Source organism: Dunckerocampus dactyliophorus, chromosome 6 (genome assembly GCF_027744805.1).
Source record: "Dunckerocampus dactyliophorus isolate RoL2022-P2 chromosome 6, RoL_Ddac_1.1, whole genome shotgun sequence".
NCBI classification, from domain to species: domain Eukaryota; kingdom Metazoa; phylum Chordata; class Actinopteri; order Syngnathiformes; family Syngnathidae; genus Dunckerocampus; species Dunckerocampus dactyliophorus.
Genome location: NC_072824.1, coordinates 22,244,420 through 22,264,558, shown reverse-complemented (window position 1 = coordinate 22,264,558; position 20,139 = coordinate 22,244,420). Strand labels below are relative to the sequence as shown.

Below are 20,139 nucleotides of genomic sequence, written 5' to 3'. Positions count from 1 at the left end.
TGGTACACCTGTGGTACGCAGACTCCACTGAGTGATAGTCATAAACACTAGTTTAAAAAAAACCCAAAAAAACAGTATGTACAAATTAACCAAAGATTCACTTCAAGTTCTCTTTACTGAAATATGGTTGAACTCAACTCACAAGCCAATTCCTTGCGTGGACAAGACACATTTTGAAACAAAACCGTGAAGGTTAAAAACGGTGATACTTGCAAAGCTGAATATTGTTGGCGTGGTACTTGGTGTAAAATGTCTGAGAACCATTTATTTTATTTTCTGCTGTTAAAATCAAGCTGCTCACATGGTATTTAGGGAAAAAACATCTTTATTTGTCCAAACATCGCCATCACACATCCATCAGTATAAAAAAAAACACATGAAAAACAAAACAGAAGTTTAGCACCAACTTCATCAAGCAGTTCACTTGTCCCCAAAATTTGGCCGCCACCCTTACAGTGGCATAAATACATACACACTACACATTTACACATACAAGAGACACATTAGTGTTGACTCATCCATCACACAGCAACAGTCGCCCACATTAGTCTCAAAGTGGAACTTGTGTTGCTAAAATGAAGGTAATCTCCCAACTGCATTTAAACAGGACATAATGCTACAACAGAAACATTTAATGCTATAGTAAAAATATTTTCTGATTATTCTGGAACCTAAAAATATTGTACAGTTGCGGGCTGGGCAATTGCAAGATGAAGTGCACTAGTGGACTGCAATCAGCAGAGGTGCTGTTGGTTCAGTTAACTAGTTTGTGGTCTCAATAAGAACAGCACAAAATTAGCTACAGGGAGTTGAGCTCCATCCATGCATATCTGGCTACTATTCTGCTAAATACAACACTTGTTTATTCCCCATCCCATTTTAAGTATCAAGTAAATGTAGTACAATGCTTATTCGGAGTCACACTATGGCTATTGAGACTATCCGTCAGCAATAAAATTACTAAATTAAGCCATTGCACCACATATGACTCCATAGTGACTCCATTTACAGTAGGTGTTAGTAGAAGGACAGTGGGTGTGCAAAAATATTGGGAAAGGAATCTGAATAGCAAAATAGTGCAAGGCTGTAAATGCTTTGGGCGAAAACGACAAGAATCTAATTTCAATGTAACATGAGTAAAGAAAAACTGCTTCAGTTGTTGCTAAGATGTGCACATTGTGGTTGGCCTTCATCACTCAAAGTACATAGCAAAATAGGCTCAGGTTGTGTGAAAATAACATACAATTAAAGAATTTTCATTTCAGTAGTGCTAATGTTGGTAACTAAACTTAAATATGTGAAAAGTTTAAGCTCTTGTGACAATTATTACTCTAAGGGGAAGTGGCAGTCTCGATGAAAAGGTCTCCCTGGGCCTTAAGCAGTTCTGTCTTCAGACTAGACTAGTTTTATTTAAGGAAAGGCCATTAAAAAGGATCCGGTACATATAACAATAGTGCAACATCAAGCTAGTTTTCCTTACATAAGGTAGACTGAACTGCAGTGGAATGGTCTGCCCACATGGAGGTCATCTCAGTGTCCAAAGGCACGACAAAAAAAAAAAAAAGAAAAATACAGTCCAGAAGGGACGGAAGGAGGCCTCACCAGCTAGCTTCCTGCCAAAGAGGAAAGACAATTAGATGTACAGCATTTAGTGTCAAAGTGGGACAGGATTACAGCTGATCGAGTACTGTAGTGACTCCAACATAATAGTCGTGTCTCGTTTATCGCGGTTAATTGGTTCAAGACTCGACGGCAATAAGTGGTTTTGAAATAGAATTCATTATTAATAAATGGAATGGAGGAGCATAAAAAAACTGTTTGACATTCTAAATACTGTATATACTGGTTTACCATTATTAGAGCCCTGTAGACATTAAATAACACCCCTATATTCACCTTTACACTACATTTAGTGTTTGTTTACACTACATTGGGCAACACTGAAGTGCAGGCTACAGGATCACTGCAGGGACATAAGAGACTGTAACATTAATGATGCATAGTGACCAGAATAGTACATATTAATCATCTTTCTATATTTTTTTACTAATATTTACAATATTTTTTAAAACCGCGAGGGAGCGATGTTCAAACCGCAATATAGTGAAGGATGACTGTACTGTTTTTGGGTCACCCCCCCACCCCCTTGTAAAGCCTGAAAGAGATGTCAGGTCTTATATTCAAGGTCTAAAAATACAGTACATGCAGTTGATGCCAAACGACTCCTCGAGTGAGTCAGCATTTCTGCTTGTCACTCACACAAACAACAGTGACTTGGCTACACAGAAAAATGTAGCAAACAACAGAGGAGTTATGATGCTGTTTTCAAGATACAGTAGATCCCCACTACAAACAATGGTCGACCTGCAAAGAAATATTCTACTCTTCTTTACTGCAATGCTGAAAACAATTGCCAATTGCTGAAAACATGATTGGAAAAATAAATTTTCTCTTTGTATTTCCAAAACTTGAAGAAAGGTTGTCTTATATTTGGGTCAATAATGTAAAAGGAATGAAGGAAGGTAATTACCAAAGACAAAATCGCACCACCTTGGCCCACTTAAGCCCTTCAACCGCGACTGTCGCACCCTTTTCGCAGGTGGTGGCTGTGGTGCTTCAGCAGACACATCGTGAGGACATGTGCCTTCCTTCTGCCTCCCCGTTGGCGTTTCAGGTACGGGCTCCGCACCTCTGCCATTGGTGCTCGTCTTTCTTCTTTTCACAGCTTGAACAACTCGTTGCAGCTCTTTGTTTATGTACACAGAGGCGGACTTATCATCCAGTGTCAAGGGGCAAGAGTCCCAGTCCTCTGATTCGTTGATTTTTCTCAAAAACACTCGACATTCCTTCAGTGACTGAGCATTCCAGGCGTTAGAGGAGATGTTTGGGTCTTGCTGAGATTGGACTTCTTTTGCTGCTGTGTTTGATGCCTTCAGTTTTAGCCTACATGAAGGCTCTTGAAAGTTTATCAGCTTTTTTGCCCACCTCTTTCTTTGTTGTGGGGTCAAGAATCGCGTCCTTGCCCTAAGTAGTGTGGCTTGGTATTGGCTAGAGCGTCCTTGGCTCACCATCCTGGTAATGAAAAGTCGTCGCTTAATGTTTCGGATGAACAGAGGCGCCCTCATTCTCTTCAACCTTCTTTCAGCCTGTTTAAGCTGGACAGGGCTTTTTGGCAAAGTCTTGGCAAACTTCTTGAGATGTCTGCGGAGCCGTTCTGCCTGAGGACTTTGGCGATGAACGCCGTGCTTGTTAAGCAAGCGAGGGAAGTGCATGACTTCGTAAGGATTGCGAGAGCTTGCCTTCTTGACAATGGCCAAGGACTGTGTTTCTGTGGTCTGCATGAACCAGGAGCAGAGCTGTGGCATACTACAGGATCTGGGTTTATTTGGGGGGCAGTTGAACAGTGTTTGAACCACAGACGACTTGCTTTCATCTGTGTCTACTTTGACTTTAATGTCTACTTGATGGTTCTCCACAGTGTCCGAGACCCAGGTGTCGGAGATAAGGCGTATACGTCTGGCAAGCTCCTGCTTCAAAGCCTGTTCCTCAGCCGACGCCGGCCACCAGCGGAATGCTTCCTTTGGAGCAAAGATTGAATCCACAGAAACACCTGCCACTCGGGTAAGTTCCTTAGAGATGTTCTTCCTCTCCAGATCGCAGTGTTGCCTTTTCATTCCAGAACGTTCTACTCTACTCTGCTTCTCCTCTTGTTTCCTTTTATGGCTGGCCTTGTTGAGCAAAAGTTTTTTAGAGCGGCGTAAGAGAGCGTTACTGTGACTGTAGGATCTAGTTGTGGAGGTGGCAACGGCGTGCAAGAAACAGATGGATGGCTTGCTCACTCTCTTTGACTGACGGACAGCTACAGGCTGATTAGGCCAACTTACGCTCTGGGATTCTCTTTGTTCCTCTGCTTGCAAGTGCTTGCCAATTGTCCTGGGCTCTTTGACACTTTGGAATTCTGGCAGGAGTGTTTTCTTGTTAATTTGTCTGTCAGGAGATCGCTCAATCAAAATCTTTCGTTGTTTTGGTGAAACTGTGGTAACAGTGACCGAGATTCCAGAGATCTTAACTTTTGCAGGTCTGCCAGGTTTTCTTGAGGGTAAGGTTTTAGCGCTTTTCTGGCATTTAAAGTAACTGCTAGGGTCTTTCATAGGGCCGAAATTTGCTGAACCGATTTTGGAATTATCTAAATTGATCTCAGACTTGCGTGTTAACACACCCAATCGTTTTTTCAGACTTGCTGCTCGCCAGGCATCTTGGAATTCAGTTTGAAGTTTATCAAAGCTCTCTGAAACCATTCGTTTGTTTCTTCTTGATCGGCCGTACACTACTGTTATTTTGAGGTTCTTGTTGACATTCTCCTCTACATCAGGCAGTTTTGCTCCTTTTGCCCCCGGTGCTGTGTCTTCAGGCTTCTGCTTTCGCGGTCGACCGATTGGTCTTTTTACTTTTTGCTCCAGGTGCGGCCCCAGTTTCTTTGGCCGACCCGGACGTCTTTTTGGGGAAGTGGTTTCATGGAAAGACTGCAAGTCACCTGGTGATCGTTGGCTCTCAGGTGAAGTACATTCACCTAATCTCCTGGAGCATAATTTAGGGGAAGAAGACACCAACTTAGGTGAAGCAGTAGGTTTGCCAGATGCTGATGAAGACTTGGGTGACGGGGAGGGTGACTTAGAATTTGACTTTAGTGGAGCGGAAGCTGACTTTGGTGGGGAAGATGTAGACCGACGTAATGAGGAAAGAGGCACATTTGGTGAAGAAAGAGACTTGCCTGCTCCCGAGCCTGATTTGAGAGGTGAAGCGGACTTAAGTGATGCGGAAGGGGACTTGGCTGGTGTAGAACCTGACTTTGTCAATGGGAATGCAGTTTTACCCGGTGAGGTAGATGACTGATGTAATGTTGTGTTTTGCTTCTTCTCCGTTGTCCCGGCCCAGGAGGACTCTTTGCACGGGTCAAAGGGTTCCTCTGCTTGTGCATTTGATCCAGACCTTACTGATTTAAGCCGATATTTGATGCCTTGTTTGTCTTTTAACGGTGTTACAAACATTAACTTAATTGGGCTTATGTACTGGACTGGAGTGTTGCAAGGAGTCTTAGTGCAGGCTGCAGACCTGGTAGTTACACCCACATTTGGATACTGGAGCCTTCTTGATGCAGTTTTGGAGCCTGATCTTTTTGGAGATGTTTGTGCTACAGTTTGGGATTGCTCGTTTGATTCTGCATGACATGGACTGTGCCATTCGCTATTGATAAATTCCAAGGCCTCTGGGAGATCACATGAGCAGAGGGGAGAGTCCTTTTCTGAGGACTTCATCGAAGCATCCTTAACATGCACATTTTTCAATAAGGCATCAGAGGTGGTTGATGTGAAAACCTTGGCATTGTCTATTCTCTGGCTGAAGATGCTTTCAGAAAAACATGCGACAAAGAACATTTTCCTGGGTTCTGTGACGTAAGAGGAGAATCGTTGCGGAGGGACTATGTTTCTCTTTGATCTCCTAGACTCTTTCGGTGGGGATCTTTGACCTGGACTGTCTTCAGTAGGATTATGGCTTCTATCTGGTCTATGGTCACATTTATTAGTAGCACCGCCTTGGGCAAATGAGGCATTTTCAAAAATCATGGCATCACTAATCTTGTTACACGAAGTCATCACCTGTGACTGCTCATTGTCATCTTGTGAGCACTGGTTGCAAATTTTGTTCTGTCGGTCAGCTGAGGTTGCGTGTTTTTCATCTGCGGATATTTCCCCCGTTTGTATCATATCTTTGATGCCATTTAAGTCTCTTTGAGCAGAGACAATATTCAGTGGTACCTCCTGAACTCTTGGATCATCTATATTCAACTCAGTTTCTGTTTCTTCTTGAATGACATTCGAGTCCAACAAAGTGCTAGCTGTATTTACTGCAACATTACCGTCTTTTATTTGTGATCTCCTTGCTTGCACGACCTTTCTCCTATTGTATGTTCTCCTACTGTCATACACTGCAAGCTCTCGTTTAATTTGCAAGCTTTGCCTTCGGGTCATAGTACTGTCAGCTGGTGTCGCCATAGCTGCCTGGACTTCCTGACGGCGCCGCAAGCGCGTGTTTGGCGACCTAGGCTCTTGGCTTTGGTGGCGACTGACCAGATCGGTAAGGTTATAGTCACTGCCGCTGCGTGTGTGAAGAACAGTGGTAATGATTTCAGTTAGATGGGCATCTTGCAAGTTTTGACTGGTGGAAGAGGATTCTAGCTGCTCCTTTTCTGTCACATGGATGGCTGGGTAGACCAGAGCTAGGTCCTTCTCTGCAGGTCTGATAGTGTCAAGTTTCTCACTGAAGCGATTGAACACATCTTTCAGTAAAGTTCCACTTTGGTTCTTCCTGCACTCTATCTCCTCGGGTATTGCTGTATCTGTAATTAGGGCCTCTTCTTCTAGTGTATGGTGACATAGGGAAGGTGGCATTTCATCTGTAATCATATCGATATCTAAAGGGATTGGAGAAAGCGGAGGAGGAAAAGGGCTCTGCTCTCTATTCAGGACAGGACAAGGTGGATCTCCATCCCCTCCTATGTCTGATGTGTTCTTCAGCTGTGTCAAATGGGTGTGGTTTGGAACACATACACAAGGGGGGCAATTGTGATGCTTACAGCAGACTGGAGTGCAAGGATCAAAGGAACACACAATGTTGTTAATGGGATCTACAGTCAGACCTTGACAGCAAATACAGTGCAGACTCTTGTGGCAAACCACAGTGTAGGTGTCCATTCTGCACCTTTGCATACGGCAGTTGTGTGGACCCGAAGGAGCCACACTTCGATAGTCTTTTAAAGGGAATTTAGGAATGCCATGATTGGGCATTGTGTGTCTGGGATGGAACATTGTGCTTCTGCAGCCTCGATGACCACAATCGGACAAAAGGTGGAATGCGCTGCTCTTTACTCCGCCATGACAGCAGTGAGCTTCCGCTAGAACACGATCAGGGGACGAGAGCAATCTTTCCTTGTGTGCCAACTTCAGCATCTGGTACAGTAAGGAACGGTGTGCTGGGCAGAGAGAGCTAAGCACAACAGCCAGTGCTGATTCCTGATGACACTTTCTCGGCTGTGTATCTTCCGATGCTTCTTCATCTGAAGGCAGTAGGTAGCTAAAGGGAAAACACAAACATCTTGAGTTAGTAGGCTTAACTCCTGGCTGAGTCAAGTTAGAATACAAAAGAAAGTATTGCACACAGTATCAATAAAGTCGGAATAAATACCAATTATATAAGGTTTCTATTAAACAACTACTTTAATGTTTTCAAATCAGCCATAAGAGAGTTCTGAAATACCAGTTATATGCAAAAAAATAAAAATAAAAATTAGGCCTTGTTAAAACTAATACAAATTTGTTGCCTTCATACTGTATACTGTGTTCCTTAGGCCAGGGGTTTTCAAAGTGGCACTGTGAGCCTTCCCTCAGAGAACATACAGTAAATATTGTTGGGGCCACCCATACTACATGAATATATATTTATTGAAGTTTGCTGCTCGTCCCATACCTGTTCACTCTCTTACTGTACATACTAAAAATCTATTCATTTTGCCTTTGACATAATTGAAGTTAGCTTAGCAGGCTTGAAAAAGATGTATTCGTCCCTCGCCACATCATGGCTCAAATTTTGGCGGCTTCACTATCACGATTTAAAAAATATATATTTATGAATAAATCATCCTGTTTCCTAGTTAAATATTTTTTGTCTAAATTAAGCATAAAAATAGCTAAATGAAGTAAAATACAAATAAGGCATATAGATGTTATTTAATGTCTACAGGGTTCTAATAAGGTTAAAACCCCGTATTTACAAGGTCGTAAACAGGTTTTCTATGCTCTAACTACAAAAATATTCAATTCATAAAGAAGGAATCCTACTTTGCGGAAATTGATATCAAAGTTGGGTCCAGAACCAATTAACCACTATAAACAAGGGCTAAGTGTGGTCTTTATTATTCTCAAATCTTTTGGTGCTTCACACTTTGAAACCCCCTGACTAAGGTGACCGAATAATATTAATAATGGATTGATCCAGATGCAAAAATTGTACTGACATAAAAATTCTAACATAAAACTGCATTTGCCACGTTTACCCAACTGTGCTCATAATAAAAATGTTGATAACCAATGCAAGTTGATCTTCAACAATTATCTGCAAATGGGTCCACACCAAAACTACAAGGCAAGACTCCAAGGCAATTTATGTTACAAGATTTATTGAGTTGCTGAAGGCAAAATAACATTCTGCTCAAAGCAGCAGGAATGATTGTAGAAATGCTCATACGTCTTTTCTTTAAATAACAGCTCTTTCACCAACTATCTTTACAGATCAATAAACCAATGTTCAACTCAGCAGTTTTTAAATCAGGTCATGACAGACTCCACAAAAAACAAAAGTCACTCTTTTTAAAAGGACAATAACACGTTAGAAATGTGATGACGTTTCCAAAATCTTAGGTTGTGTCCAAAGATTGTCAGTGTGGAGCTGGTCGTCATACAGTCCAGCACCTGTATGAGGTGCAATGCCATTGTTACGTTGCCAGTATTTTCCCCAGATATTCCTCATGGATACACATAAATACACAAACTAGTGCTAGTCTTAAAGCAGTCTACGTAATTTCCACCTTTGTAAATCACATCAGTGACTACTAAAGAACTAAACACTGAGCAACATGGTAGCAGCTTCAGTTCTTCAAAAACTGAGCACATGCAGATGAGGTCTATTCAGGGCAGGGATGTTACATTCTGTAGTGTTGTAGATTTTTTTTTTTTTTTTTAAACAACAAATGTACAGTACTTAAATATTTAAGTCAACATTAAACAAGCACAACATTCACAGGTGTCATTTTAGGATTAACTGAAATATAGTGGTGTTAACATTTAAAAGCATTCATGCGGGTATAGCAAAACACATTACATTTTGCATTTAAGTGCTCCATAACAAATCAATTAGTACAACAACCCAACTAGTAAAACTTTGTATGAAACACAGTCAAATTAATACAGTATGCAGCACACAAAATAGGTTTTTAACTCGTAGTGCAATTACATTAATGCATAAATAGCAGATTTTGTTATAATTAAAAGATTGACCAGCCGGTGTTGGGGGAGAAAACAATTCAGCTGGTAAGTTTGTAAATATGTGTGAATTTATGCTATTAAAATGTTTCTATTTTTCAGGTGTATGCATGTAAATCACAGAAGAGAGGCATCTTGTAACTTCAGAGACAGTCACTGTGGAACTGCGCAAACAAGGACATTCAGGAATGGACATAATCAGTATCAGAGGCTAACAATGTGATCAGGCCTTTAAGCTGTAAGTACATACAAATCTGAACAAGAATGCAAACCTACCAAAAAAATAAAAATAAACAAAGGCAGCTCTGCCAATGTGCCCAAGTGTCACGGACGGCAAAAAATGTACAGCTTGTTCCTTGAAACTCAAAAGAACAAGTATATAATCATTGATACAGAGACCTTGGCGTAAGGCCTGACACTGGGTTATAGGCAAATTAAGTTCAGAGGTATATGTGGCAATGAGGTTAGAAAGAGAGAAGGGCATGCTGACATCATCACAGCAAGACAAATAGAAACAGCCTGTTGTTGGTAACCCTGAACTGCTGCTTTGGTATTTGCACTGTTATAGATATGGTTTTTGGAGACTACGTAGTCCAGATAGAGAAGATATTTGACGAACTAACAGCTTCCCAGACTGAGGCAAAAGAGTAAAGCCACTGTCACCAAAATCTAACAAAGTCTCCAGCTGCCATAATCAACCACTAAGATTACTGATGCCACTGAGACTACAAAGCCCTCAGTTTACACGCCATCTCAAAATCATCTACGTTGAATTTAACTGCACGGTTTTATCTAGAACTTTGTACAAGGAAAATGGTCCTGTAATTTTTTTTAAAGCAGCAGTCATATATGAGGTTGCACAGTAATACAGCTACAGGAGCAAAATTGGTAAATATCTGTGGTAATAAAACATCTTGATCAATACACATACACAATAACATAGTACCCAAGCTTATCAGTGCACATTTGCAAACATGCTGCACAGTTGCATTCCCAGTACACTCAATAGAGACCTGTACAAAAAAAAAGAAAAAGTACAGTGTTTCCCATACATTCATTTATTTGTGGTGGCCTACCACAACTTTGTCACTGTATTTAGCGAGTAATCAGACCCTTCTAGATACTCTTTCAAAAAAGCCACCAGTTTAGTGAGACTTTTGTCGACTCTGAAATGAAAGCACATATTGCTGTTCTCAATGAGCAGCGTGTGCTGCTGTGGGACCCTCCCCCACCTAAAAGCACTCACAGGCTTCTCTGTTTTGTTGTTGACGTTGAAAAAAACTACAAAAAGAAGTGATAGAGGATAGTTCATCGGTAGTTCTAAACATATTTGTTTCATATTTTTACTCACTTTTTGCAAATGCATCATTGCCAATTATGCAAATTCAACAATTACGTCACCCCTCCCCCCCCAACCCACCACCGCCACAAATAGATTACAGTCCTGTGGGAGACACTAAATGACAAACATGGCTTTTTTTACGCTAATCTCTTCAACATAAACTCACATGAAGGTAGTTATCACAGCAGGTACCAATATACAATCTTCCTGTTTGTAGAGGTGTACAGCAATAATTACAATGTGATTTAATTGATAAAATGGCTCTAAGTCACTTCAATGGCCTTGGTCAGAAGAATTGAAACTGCAAATGACAATCATCAATGCTTCATTAACAAAGAGATTTTAAGAATTCAGTCAAACCTGAATAACTTAGTTTCCTAACAGCTAGCCAACACTGGAGTCATCTTTAACTTTTACTGTCACTGTGTTTCACGTATGTGATCCTGGGAGAGCTTGTCTCATGTTGGTGCTTCAGGACTACTACTACTTAACCGAAGAAGACCATCCAGTCAGCATTTCAGTAGGAGCAGTTTGGAGTAACTGTGCAAGATTTCCAGGTGATAAAAATGTCCAGTAGTATGATCAAAACAGTAATCTATTCCACCAGTATTTCATAAAAACTACGACAAAAATGGCCTTTGAGAATTGGTTTAGGCTATCGTATTTACTGTAATATGATAAAATAATGAAATCCTTAGATTGTCCTGAACAGTCCCTGCCTCTTGACGAGTGCTCCATCTCATTGCTGGTTCAAGCCCAGGACCAAATAGGTCAAACACAGCAGAAAGTATGACTATCAGATAGAGACTCACAGTAAACCTGAATAGTATAACCATACATTTATAAAGGCATGTGTTGTGTTTTAACAAGTTTCCCCAGAAAACATTACTCTTGTAAGAGGTGTTGGGTTCAAGTGTTGAGGCGTTCTGGAGGTGTTTCTTTGTCTAGAACCTCTTTGCAGCAGCAGTTGAGGAAAAAGTCCCTGAGTTAGCAGAACCGGTGGTGGTACCAGAACCAGACAAGTTGGAAACGGACAAGCATATGTTGGCAGGTTTCTTCTTGGGTGGATTTTTCAGTGTTCCAGTGCGCTCTTTTACTTTGTATTCTAGAGTGCTGTGGGGTACCCCGTAAACACCCTGGGCCTTAGATACGCTCATGCGGCCCGCCATCACCATTGTGATGGCTTCCTCCATCAGCTCGTGGTCATACTGCCGGTATCGTCCACGTTTCTTTCTGGGTTGTTTGTCTTTATCGCGGCGGTCTGCCCCCTCCTCAAAATCATCCAATGAGGAGCTGCGATGTACCAGGCGATGAGGTGACTGGTTGGCACTTCCAGCACAGCCAAGTGCCAGGAAAGGAGGTCTGATTTTGAAGAGAGCTGAAGGTCTGGCAGTGGTTGACAAATTGGCAGCACTGTCTGTTGGTGAGGTACGGAGGTTTTCAGTCGCAATGTGATTCTCTGCTTGGGCTAACCTACTATGATTGGACATGGATCGGACCTGAGGGATACGAAGGGGCGTCGGGGTGTCCAGACTGGGAGTGGGGCTTGGAGGGGGTTGGAGGGCATCCCTGAGCTGAAGAAAAGAGTGGGGGAGTGTCTTAAGCAGACCACTTGGCTGATAAAAGGTAAGAGAGGACAGAGGAAAAGTGAGCTCTCCATTCTCCTCTGTAGCTCCTCCAATTTCGGCCTGCTCCGCCCATGCTGAAACCTTCTGCAGAACTAAACGGGCTTCACCACCAAGCATGGATGACATCAAGTTGTACAATGTTGTTTCCTCCCTGAAATCTTTGCTTCCTGTTCCAACTTGGTGCACCAAACCCAACTTTTGTTCAGAACAGCCTTCCAGGCCGTGCCTCAGGGTGTGAAGGGGTATTCCATAAAGCAATGCAGCGCGCTGCTCTTGCAACCTTCCTGAGCGTATATCCTTCAAGGCCTTGGACAGCAGCCCCTCAGACAGCTCCAAGCTTCTCTCAGTGTACTCCTTCCGCTTGAGCTGCCTCCTAGGGATGGGAGGACCAAACAGCAGGGTCAGGATGGAGGTGATGGAGGGTGTGTGATTTGGGCATAGGGGAGAATTGGGTGTAGAGCGAGGGTTCCACTCCTTTTATGCCTTGTGTTGGTAACATCACTGCCTGTTATTGCATGCCTGTATTCAGCCTCTGACTGGACGCTCACACACAATGTTGTGTGTGTCTTACACACATACAGTGTTGTGACAGACAAAGCCGTTTCACGTCCAGGTGGGACAGTCTTGTGAATGGCTATGGTTACTTGCAACAACCCCTGCAATTCTGTGTTATCCTTCAGTGCCAGCTGTATATACGTACATATACTGTAGGTTGAATAATCATATTTATCACTGGGTCAAAAAGAAAATAAATTCATAGATATAGAAGACTGCAATGTTGTTGTCAGCTTTTAATCCTGAGCTCTTGGCATTTCTTAAAATATGATGCCTATGCTGTGACGTTACCGCTCAAGAGATAAAAGAGTCAAACCCACTGAACCAAAATCAAATAAACTACTAAAAATGAGATGACCCATGGTACAGCCAAACAAAGATGCATACTATTGAATAATATACTGATCCTAAACATTCTGACTTGGCCATGGAACACAACCACAATAATCATGCTGGTTTTGATAAACAAAATACCATTACCATGTTAAATCTGTACATTTATATTCATGTAACCATAATAGTGCAGCTTTCTCCTCCAGCCTTCTACCATAAATCACAGTGCCACTAGTTTAGTAGAAAGAGAGTCTGATTCTTACCCTGAGGCTTTTGCGTTAGATGTTGATGATGTTGAAGTTGTTGAACCGGCACCGTTGTTTTTGGAGAGGTCAAGCACACCATCTGTTGCAGGAAGATTTATTTAAGTGATTAGATTTGTGCATTACTGGGCTCTGGTAGACTAAATGTAGAAACCAAGCCTCTTCTTCTGGCATTGTTGGGGTGTCACTCGTTGAAAAAGAGTCAAAGAACCTGGCAAATCAAACTGCACGTTTTTCAAATTTTGCCCATCATCAAAAATACTGATGTGAGACATGAGCACGTCTTTCTTTTTTCTGTGCATTCTAAGGATGTGAAAACACATAAGACAGCTCATTTTGGTCCTTTTAAGCATTACCAGAACTTCCTTCCTGGGCGCATTGATTTCACATAGCAACACTGAAACAAATGCTACACCTAGCGGTAACTTTTCCAAACTCAAAAATAAAATCACAGCACCAGTGGCGGCAGATCCAATATGTAGCTTTTGGTAGTGGTCTGAGGCATTATGAGCACGGCGCTGCGGGCGAGTGTGTGGTGAAGCTAGTCGTTTGCCGGCTAGGTGTGTTTGCTGGTTTGTGGTGTGGCGAAGGGTCAATGTGCCAGTAACAACATAGTTTGATTGGCGTGACAAGTTTAATAATAATAGTAACAATGTCACTGTAGCTTGGTTAATACGCACGTCACATATGTAAATGCAGTGTTTTTCAGAAGGCTTTATAGGAAGAATATGTGTTTCCCATTACTTGCAGTAATGAGAGGTCTTTTTTATCTATTTTAATATCTTTAGAACACACAAAAGAAAGACGTGTGTTCATGTGTCACATAAGGATTGTGGGTGAAATTCCAAAAACGCGCACTTTTCCTTTTAACTTGATTTGTTCCCACGACTTGATTCCTCCAAATTAGCCCATCAATCAATTAATAAATACTACAAAACACAAAAATATATATTTTTGGCAGTAATAACAGCGAAGGAATAGCTTATACAGAGCAGTGAGGTCTAACAGTGGCAGACTGCCAACCTGAAAGAAATTTTACGAGTACTTCCGCCCCAACTTCACAAATCAAATGAGGGCGCGCGGTGGTGTGGTTGGAGTCGCAGAGAGTACAAGTCAACCAATCACAGCTTTAATGGTCAGCGTTGTCGCAGCTTAAAAAGACTCACCAAAGAAACTGAAAGCGGAGCGCAACAAAATGCAAACCTGACAGCAGTAAAGCGTACAAGCGTATTTAAGGGTCAAAATGCATGCCGTGTACAAAAAATGCGTACATGTTGGCAGGTCTGCAGTGGTTGTGTAATAAGGAAAAGAATTCCAAATCAGAACATGACACAAGGAATCACAAGCCTGATTTGAGTAAAAAAAAGTTATACATGCTACAGTATATATCCCACCCACCAGTATTAGATTCCCTTTCTTTTTCACCCAGAGGTCGGCTCACAGTCAGGTCCAACGGGGCATCTGGCGTTTCGAAAAAAGGCGAGGAGGTCCTTGTTGCAACATCCATGGGTGTGGTGTGGAGTAGGCACTTCGATGCATACTCCATGGCGAACTGGTGTATCATCTTTTTCATCAGCTCCTCTGCAATTTGAGGAATGTTGGAATCACAGCCCAGGGACACATCTAACAAAGACAATGGGAATGCATAGCCTTCAATATCTGTACTTTAAATGTACTGTAACATTTCTCAAATTTTTACAATCAATAACAGCAATTTTGAAATATGCCAATGCATTTGCACAAAACTCCAAACACAAACTGTCATCAGGCATATCCTGCGAAATTACAACATACTGTACCGTATCTTGTGTGACTTCTGCACAAGATCTTTACAATAACATATTCTTAGATGCACCGCGATGTGGACTTTGACGATTATTAATCGATTTATAAATGTCAATAATCGATGCTGACCGAACAAAAAGGAGCAAAACAAAGTGCCGCATGGACAGTTTATGGTGGTGCATCTAAGCGTAGAACGCTACCAAAATGACTGAGCGTAAACTCCGAAATGCACCAGCTAGATTTAAAATGAGCGTCTGGACGCACTTTGGCTTTCACATAGCTGAAGGTAAAAATGAACTGGACGAGAGCCAAACAATATGCAAGCTTTGTCATAAAAGCGTAAAATATTTTGGGAACACGACAAATATGAGAAACCACATAGCACGTTTGCACCCGAACCAGGAGGAAAATCAGCCAGCTGAAGTTGCTGGCAACCGGAGAACCATCGAGCAGGTGATAACTAATCTTCCACCCAACTCGGAAAAGGCGCAGCGAATCACCAAGTCAATCGCAACTTTTATTCGATTGGTGAGAAGAAGGGCTTTCGTGCTTTGTTGCGCACTTTGGATCCTAGATAGAACGTTCCACCACAACGTTCTTTCACTGACACTGCAATTGTGAATAAGGACAGCCTAGTTTTTTGGTTATTCATAATATACTGACGTCTGTAAGCATTATTCTTGTATGAGAGCCCCTGGTACAGAAATCTATATTTTGTATGAAAGCTGTTTCTGACTTTGCGAAACAGCAAAAATACTATTTTGTCAGAGATTCTATGCTCAGGATCTATTATTTATTTGTGAATAATGACAGATTTTGTTTGTTGGTTACTCAGAATAGGCTGAAGTTTGTTTTCCTGCTGGTTCTGTGCAATGGTAGATATGTTGGTAGATGTAACCTTCCAATTATTAAAAGATAATGGAACTAAATTAAACTGTTTCATATTTATTTTAATTGTGGATCATTACAAATCCCGCGACCCTAAAGAGGAAGAAGCGGTATAGAAAATGGATGGATGGATGGATGGATCATTACAAATATGCTTTGTTTTGGTAGTATACAATGAGTAAAAAGAAATATATAGAAAAAAATGATGCATGAAAAAACTGAAACTACTGATCACAACAAAAGAGATGCATCGATAATCGTTTTACCATTGTAGACCACTGAATTGTAATCGCATCAAATCGTGAGGTGGCCAGAGATTCCCACCCCTACCATACATACTGTACATTTATATACATACAGTGGTGTGAAAAATTGTTCCCAGGAGTGGCCGGCCAACCATAATTATGCCAAGAACGCAGTGATAACTCATCCAAGAGGTCACAAAAGACCTCACAACAACATCCAAAGAACTGCAAGCCTCACTTGCTTCAGTTAAGGTCAGTGTTCATTAATAATATCAACAAAAACTTGAGACATGCTACCACTTCCTCTGTATTTTTAATGTTTTTCAAAATCAGTTCTTAGCTGTATGTAGCTGTAAAACTCTTGTTTTTCTAAACTATGAATTTCTGTAAGCTGTTATTCAACTAAGGTATTCGGCCCCCCGCGGGTAGAAATGGTGCAGTAAGAAGTAATCCCTCTGTTCATCCTTTGCTTGAACCGCCGATCCATTTCATGAGCAACCCAGCGTAATATTTTTGCTGATTTTTCAAATTTTCTCTCCATTTTTTTTATACCACATGTTTAGGGAAGCAACACTCCAATTAGCAGGTTAATCTAGACTTGTCCTCTAGAATAAGTGAAATTAGTATAGCTTTTTTGAGTTTGCGCTAGTTCTTGCCATTTTTCTTCAGTGTTAGGATCACATCAACACACTATGGAGCGCAGTTCTGCAGCTTTATAATAATCTTCAAAGCAAGACAATGCCATCCCACCTCTCACCTTAGGCAATTGTAATGTTTGTAGCTTTATTCTTGGTATTTTCTTTTCCTAAACAAAGCTTGAAAATAATCTCTTCCATTCTGAGAACTGTTTCGCAGGCACCTCCACATGTAGGGACTTACAGATTTACCTTTCTTGTGGAACACAGCCTGGAGGAACCTTTGAGCTGTTTGGCTGCTCTCAGAGATGGTCGTAGCTTGACATGGAGAGTAATCAGAGGGGGATGACAGGGGTGACGCGGTTGCGGGTGTTTGATCCTAGGGGAAAAAGAGAAAGTTTCTTCCTGAATTGTGGAAAAAAACAATTAAAAATATATTTGTATCTTGTAAGTTATTAACTGTAGTTTTAAGGCTCAACCATTTGGCGTAACAGTGTATGAGAGAGAAGTATTTAGCTCATTCACAGGCTCTTTATGGTGATTAGCAACAGCTCCAATCCAGTTCTTACACTGACTTTGTCCAGGGGAAGGTTGCAGAATGAGCAGTGAGAGCAGTTTGTCTCTGGAGACCAGTCATCCACTTCTTTGGGTTCACAGTCTGAAAAGTAATACAAATAACAAATTGACCAGAAAGTAACAAAAGACCAAAAGCTGCTTTAACAGTATGTGTACTCAATGAACGCCCCTAAGGTTGTACAATTAGTAAACCAACTGAGACATGAGGGGGGACATATAAAGTTAAACAAAAACGTCACGCAATACGTCAAGATTTTAGCTCAGTGAGAACCTAAGGATTTAACTCCATCAGTGTGTTTTGCCTTTTTCAAAAAAAGAAGTGGACAGCAAAAAAAGTGGCACACAATGTTAATAGTAGGCGTGGGATCACTAGCGCGAGTTTCATGCCGTAAGAAAAGATGAACATGTTGATGAACATGTTGTACTACTCCCACAATAACAAAGGCAGGATGTCTGTGAGCATAGCAACCAATGGTGCTTTTATTGTATCTCTTACAGAGTTGAGGTGTAAGAATGTCATTTAAATTCAATACAATAATCCTGCGATTGGCTGGCAACCAGCCCAGGGTGCACCCCGCCTCTCCCAAAGTCAGCTGGGACAGACTCCAGCATACCCCCGCGACCCTAGTGAGGATAAGCGGCATAAAAAAAATTAATGGATGGATGCAATACAATAATAAAATACAAAATAACTCTCACTTTATATGTGTCAATTATGATTAATAACAGCGTTTTACGGTACTGATTCAAAATATTTTCAGTTTCCTTAATTTACAGCATTACAAGGATTCTACTCGTGCTATAGGCATACACATTTGTAATTGTATTATTTTAATATCATACAGTTAGAATAGGCAGTGTTAATCACTAATCAAATTGAACCGCAGCCCTATGAATCAGGAATTACAGAAGGGCAGCACGGTGGCCTAAAGGCTAGCACATCAGTCCCACAGTCTGGATATCCAGGTTTAAATTTATGTTGAAACATCTCCATCTTTTCCCTGTGCTTGCATGGGTTTACTATGGCTATCTCCCACATTAGGTTAGACTCTAAATTGGGTGTCAGTGGTTGTACTGTATGTGTGTATGTGCCCTGTGATTGACAGCACCCAAAGTCAGCTGGGACAAAGCCAGCTCACCCGTGCTTCTCAAATCATGCGGGGTGTGAGGGGCAGGGAGGACTTTCAATATTAGTGCAGACCTGCCAACATGAATGAATTTATAGTACTCAGCATGCAACTTGAATGCACTTGTAAGCTTCACTGCTCTCCATGTTGTTTGCATTTAGCTGGTTTCAGTTTGAGTTCAGTCTGCACAGTACATATTCTCAATAATATTTCAAAAGGGGCAGGTGGTGGCGTGCGAAAACATTTCTGTCCCCCTGTGTGTGTGTGTGTGTGTGTGTGTGTGTGTGGGTTCGAGAACCACTGCCCTAATGAGACCAAGCGGCTTGGAATTTAATCGATGGATAAGGCAGAAGTGATATTCATGGTCACGCACCATCAAATAATTTGAGGTCTCTTGTCAACATTGCGCCACAAATTCCCTCTATGATGCTTTCAAACCCTGCAAGATAAGAAAAAAAACACAAATAACACTTTATATGAACTATGTTTTCATTGAGGCACATTGCCTGAACAACTGCTTCTGTGGTTTTCAACTCCATGCAAAACATATCTGCACAAAATCTCAACTGCTGTAAACATTATTAAAAAAGGCAAAAACAGAAATGTATTGTCATATTACACTAGCTGCTTTAGTTCCGCTATAATCCCCTCCCCCAAACTACCTTATTATTAGCACACTGCTAATAATATGTACACAATGCTAACACCAGAAGTACCCCTTTATGACATATCGTATGGCGCACCTTAATGCTACATGTATAATGTACTCTGAGGTGGAAAACAATCCATTTTAAGGGTGTTGTTGGCTTGACAAAAACAAAAACATGTCAAGTAGCCAGCTGGTACATCCTCGCCTGTCACTTCAATGCAGCTCACCTATAGAGTTGCAGCTAGCTTGTTATAGCTAGCTAGCCAGCCAGTGACTACATAACAGAAACCTTTAAATCCAAGTGCAGTAAACCACCAAGGAGGAATTTAGAAGATACAGCTTGGAGCATACCAACGCAGTGGATCAGCTTGTATCGCCATGAGTCAAGTTCCCGCCGAAAGCCCTTTCTTTCTGCCGTGCATTTGGAGCACGGCACGGCCGCCATTCTGCGTCCTTCCCCCTCTCTCTCTCTATGGTTTACAGGGGAGGTAGGTGGCTTCTCTCTGCTGCATTATTTCATATAGCCACTTGGAGGCGACAGACACAAACTATTTGTTGTAGGTCGTCAAGGCCAAAGGCCATTGCCACACGAATGCGGACAGGAGCAGCACGAAATATGGTGTCCCCTTTACATATGCCTCCTGAAGCTCCCATACCCAAACGCCCTGTAGTCTATCCGTACGTTGTTCTTCTATGGTTTGTGAATTGTATTGTTTTAAATTTTGATCTCACAGTAACGGACATCAAAAAAGCAGGCCTATTAATGTGAAAGTAGTAGTAGTTATAATTTCGTCCTCCAGGTTACTTAAAAAAACTGCTAAGGCTACTGTATAATAATACAAAGACACACCAGTCAGTCATATTTTACTACTTTATTAAGAAAAGCAGGTTACAATGTTACAACTCTGCATATATAACGCATCTATAAACGATACACATCATTTACAAATTTCACAACTAACCTTTCTTTGAAAAAAAAAAAAGTAAGAATTTGACTGCCTTCTTTTAGCTTTCTTTC

At 41.4% G+C, this 20,139-nt stretch overlaps 1 protein-coding gene across 5 annotated transcripts; it reads right to left on the bottom strand.

Annotated features, from left to right (window-relative positions):
* Nucleotides 1-292: 292 nt before the first annotated feature.
* lcorl (ligand dependent nuclear receptor corepressor-like) lies at nt 293-19,586 on the bottom strand. Of its 5 annotated transcripts, none has more exons than XM_054779780.1 (8): nt 19,473-19,586; nt 18,846-18,911; nt 17,339-17,427; nt 17,022-17,148; nt 14,615-14,839; nt 13,217-13,298; nt 2,531-7,131; nt 293-1,609 (listed from the first exon to the last, which is right to left on the bottom strand). In XM_054779780.1, the coding sequence occupies exons 1-8, from the start codon at nt 19,564-19,566 to the stop codon at nt 1,599-1,601; spliced, it is 5,295 nt and encodes a 1,764-aa protein (XP_054635755.1). In that variant the 5' UTR covers nt 19,567-19,586; the 3' UTR covers nt 293-1,598. The 5 variants fall into 5 exon arrangements, with proteins under 5 accessions (XP_054635755.1, XP_054635756.1, XP_054635752.1 ...); XM_054779781.1 differs by having other exon boundaries at nt 294-1,613; XM_054779777.1 differs by lacking the exon at nt 293-1,609 and having other exon boundaries at nt 1,624-7,131.
* Nucleotides 19,587-20,139: the final 553 nt, after the last annotated feature.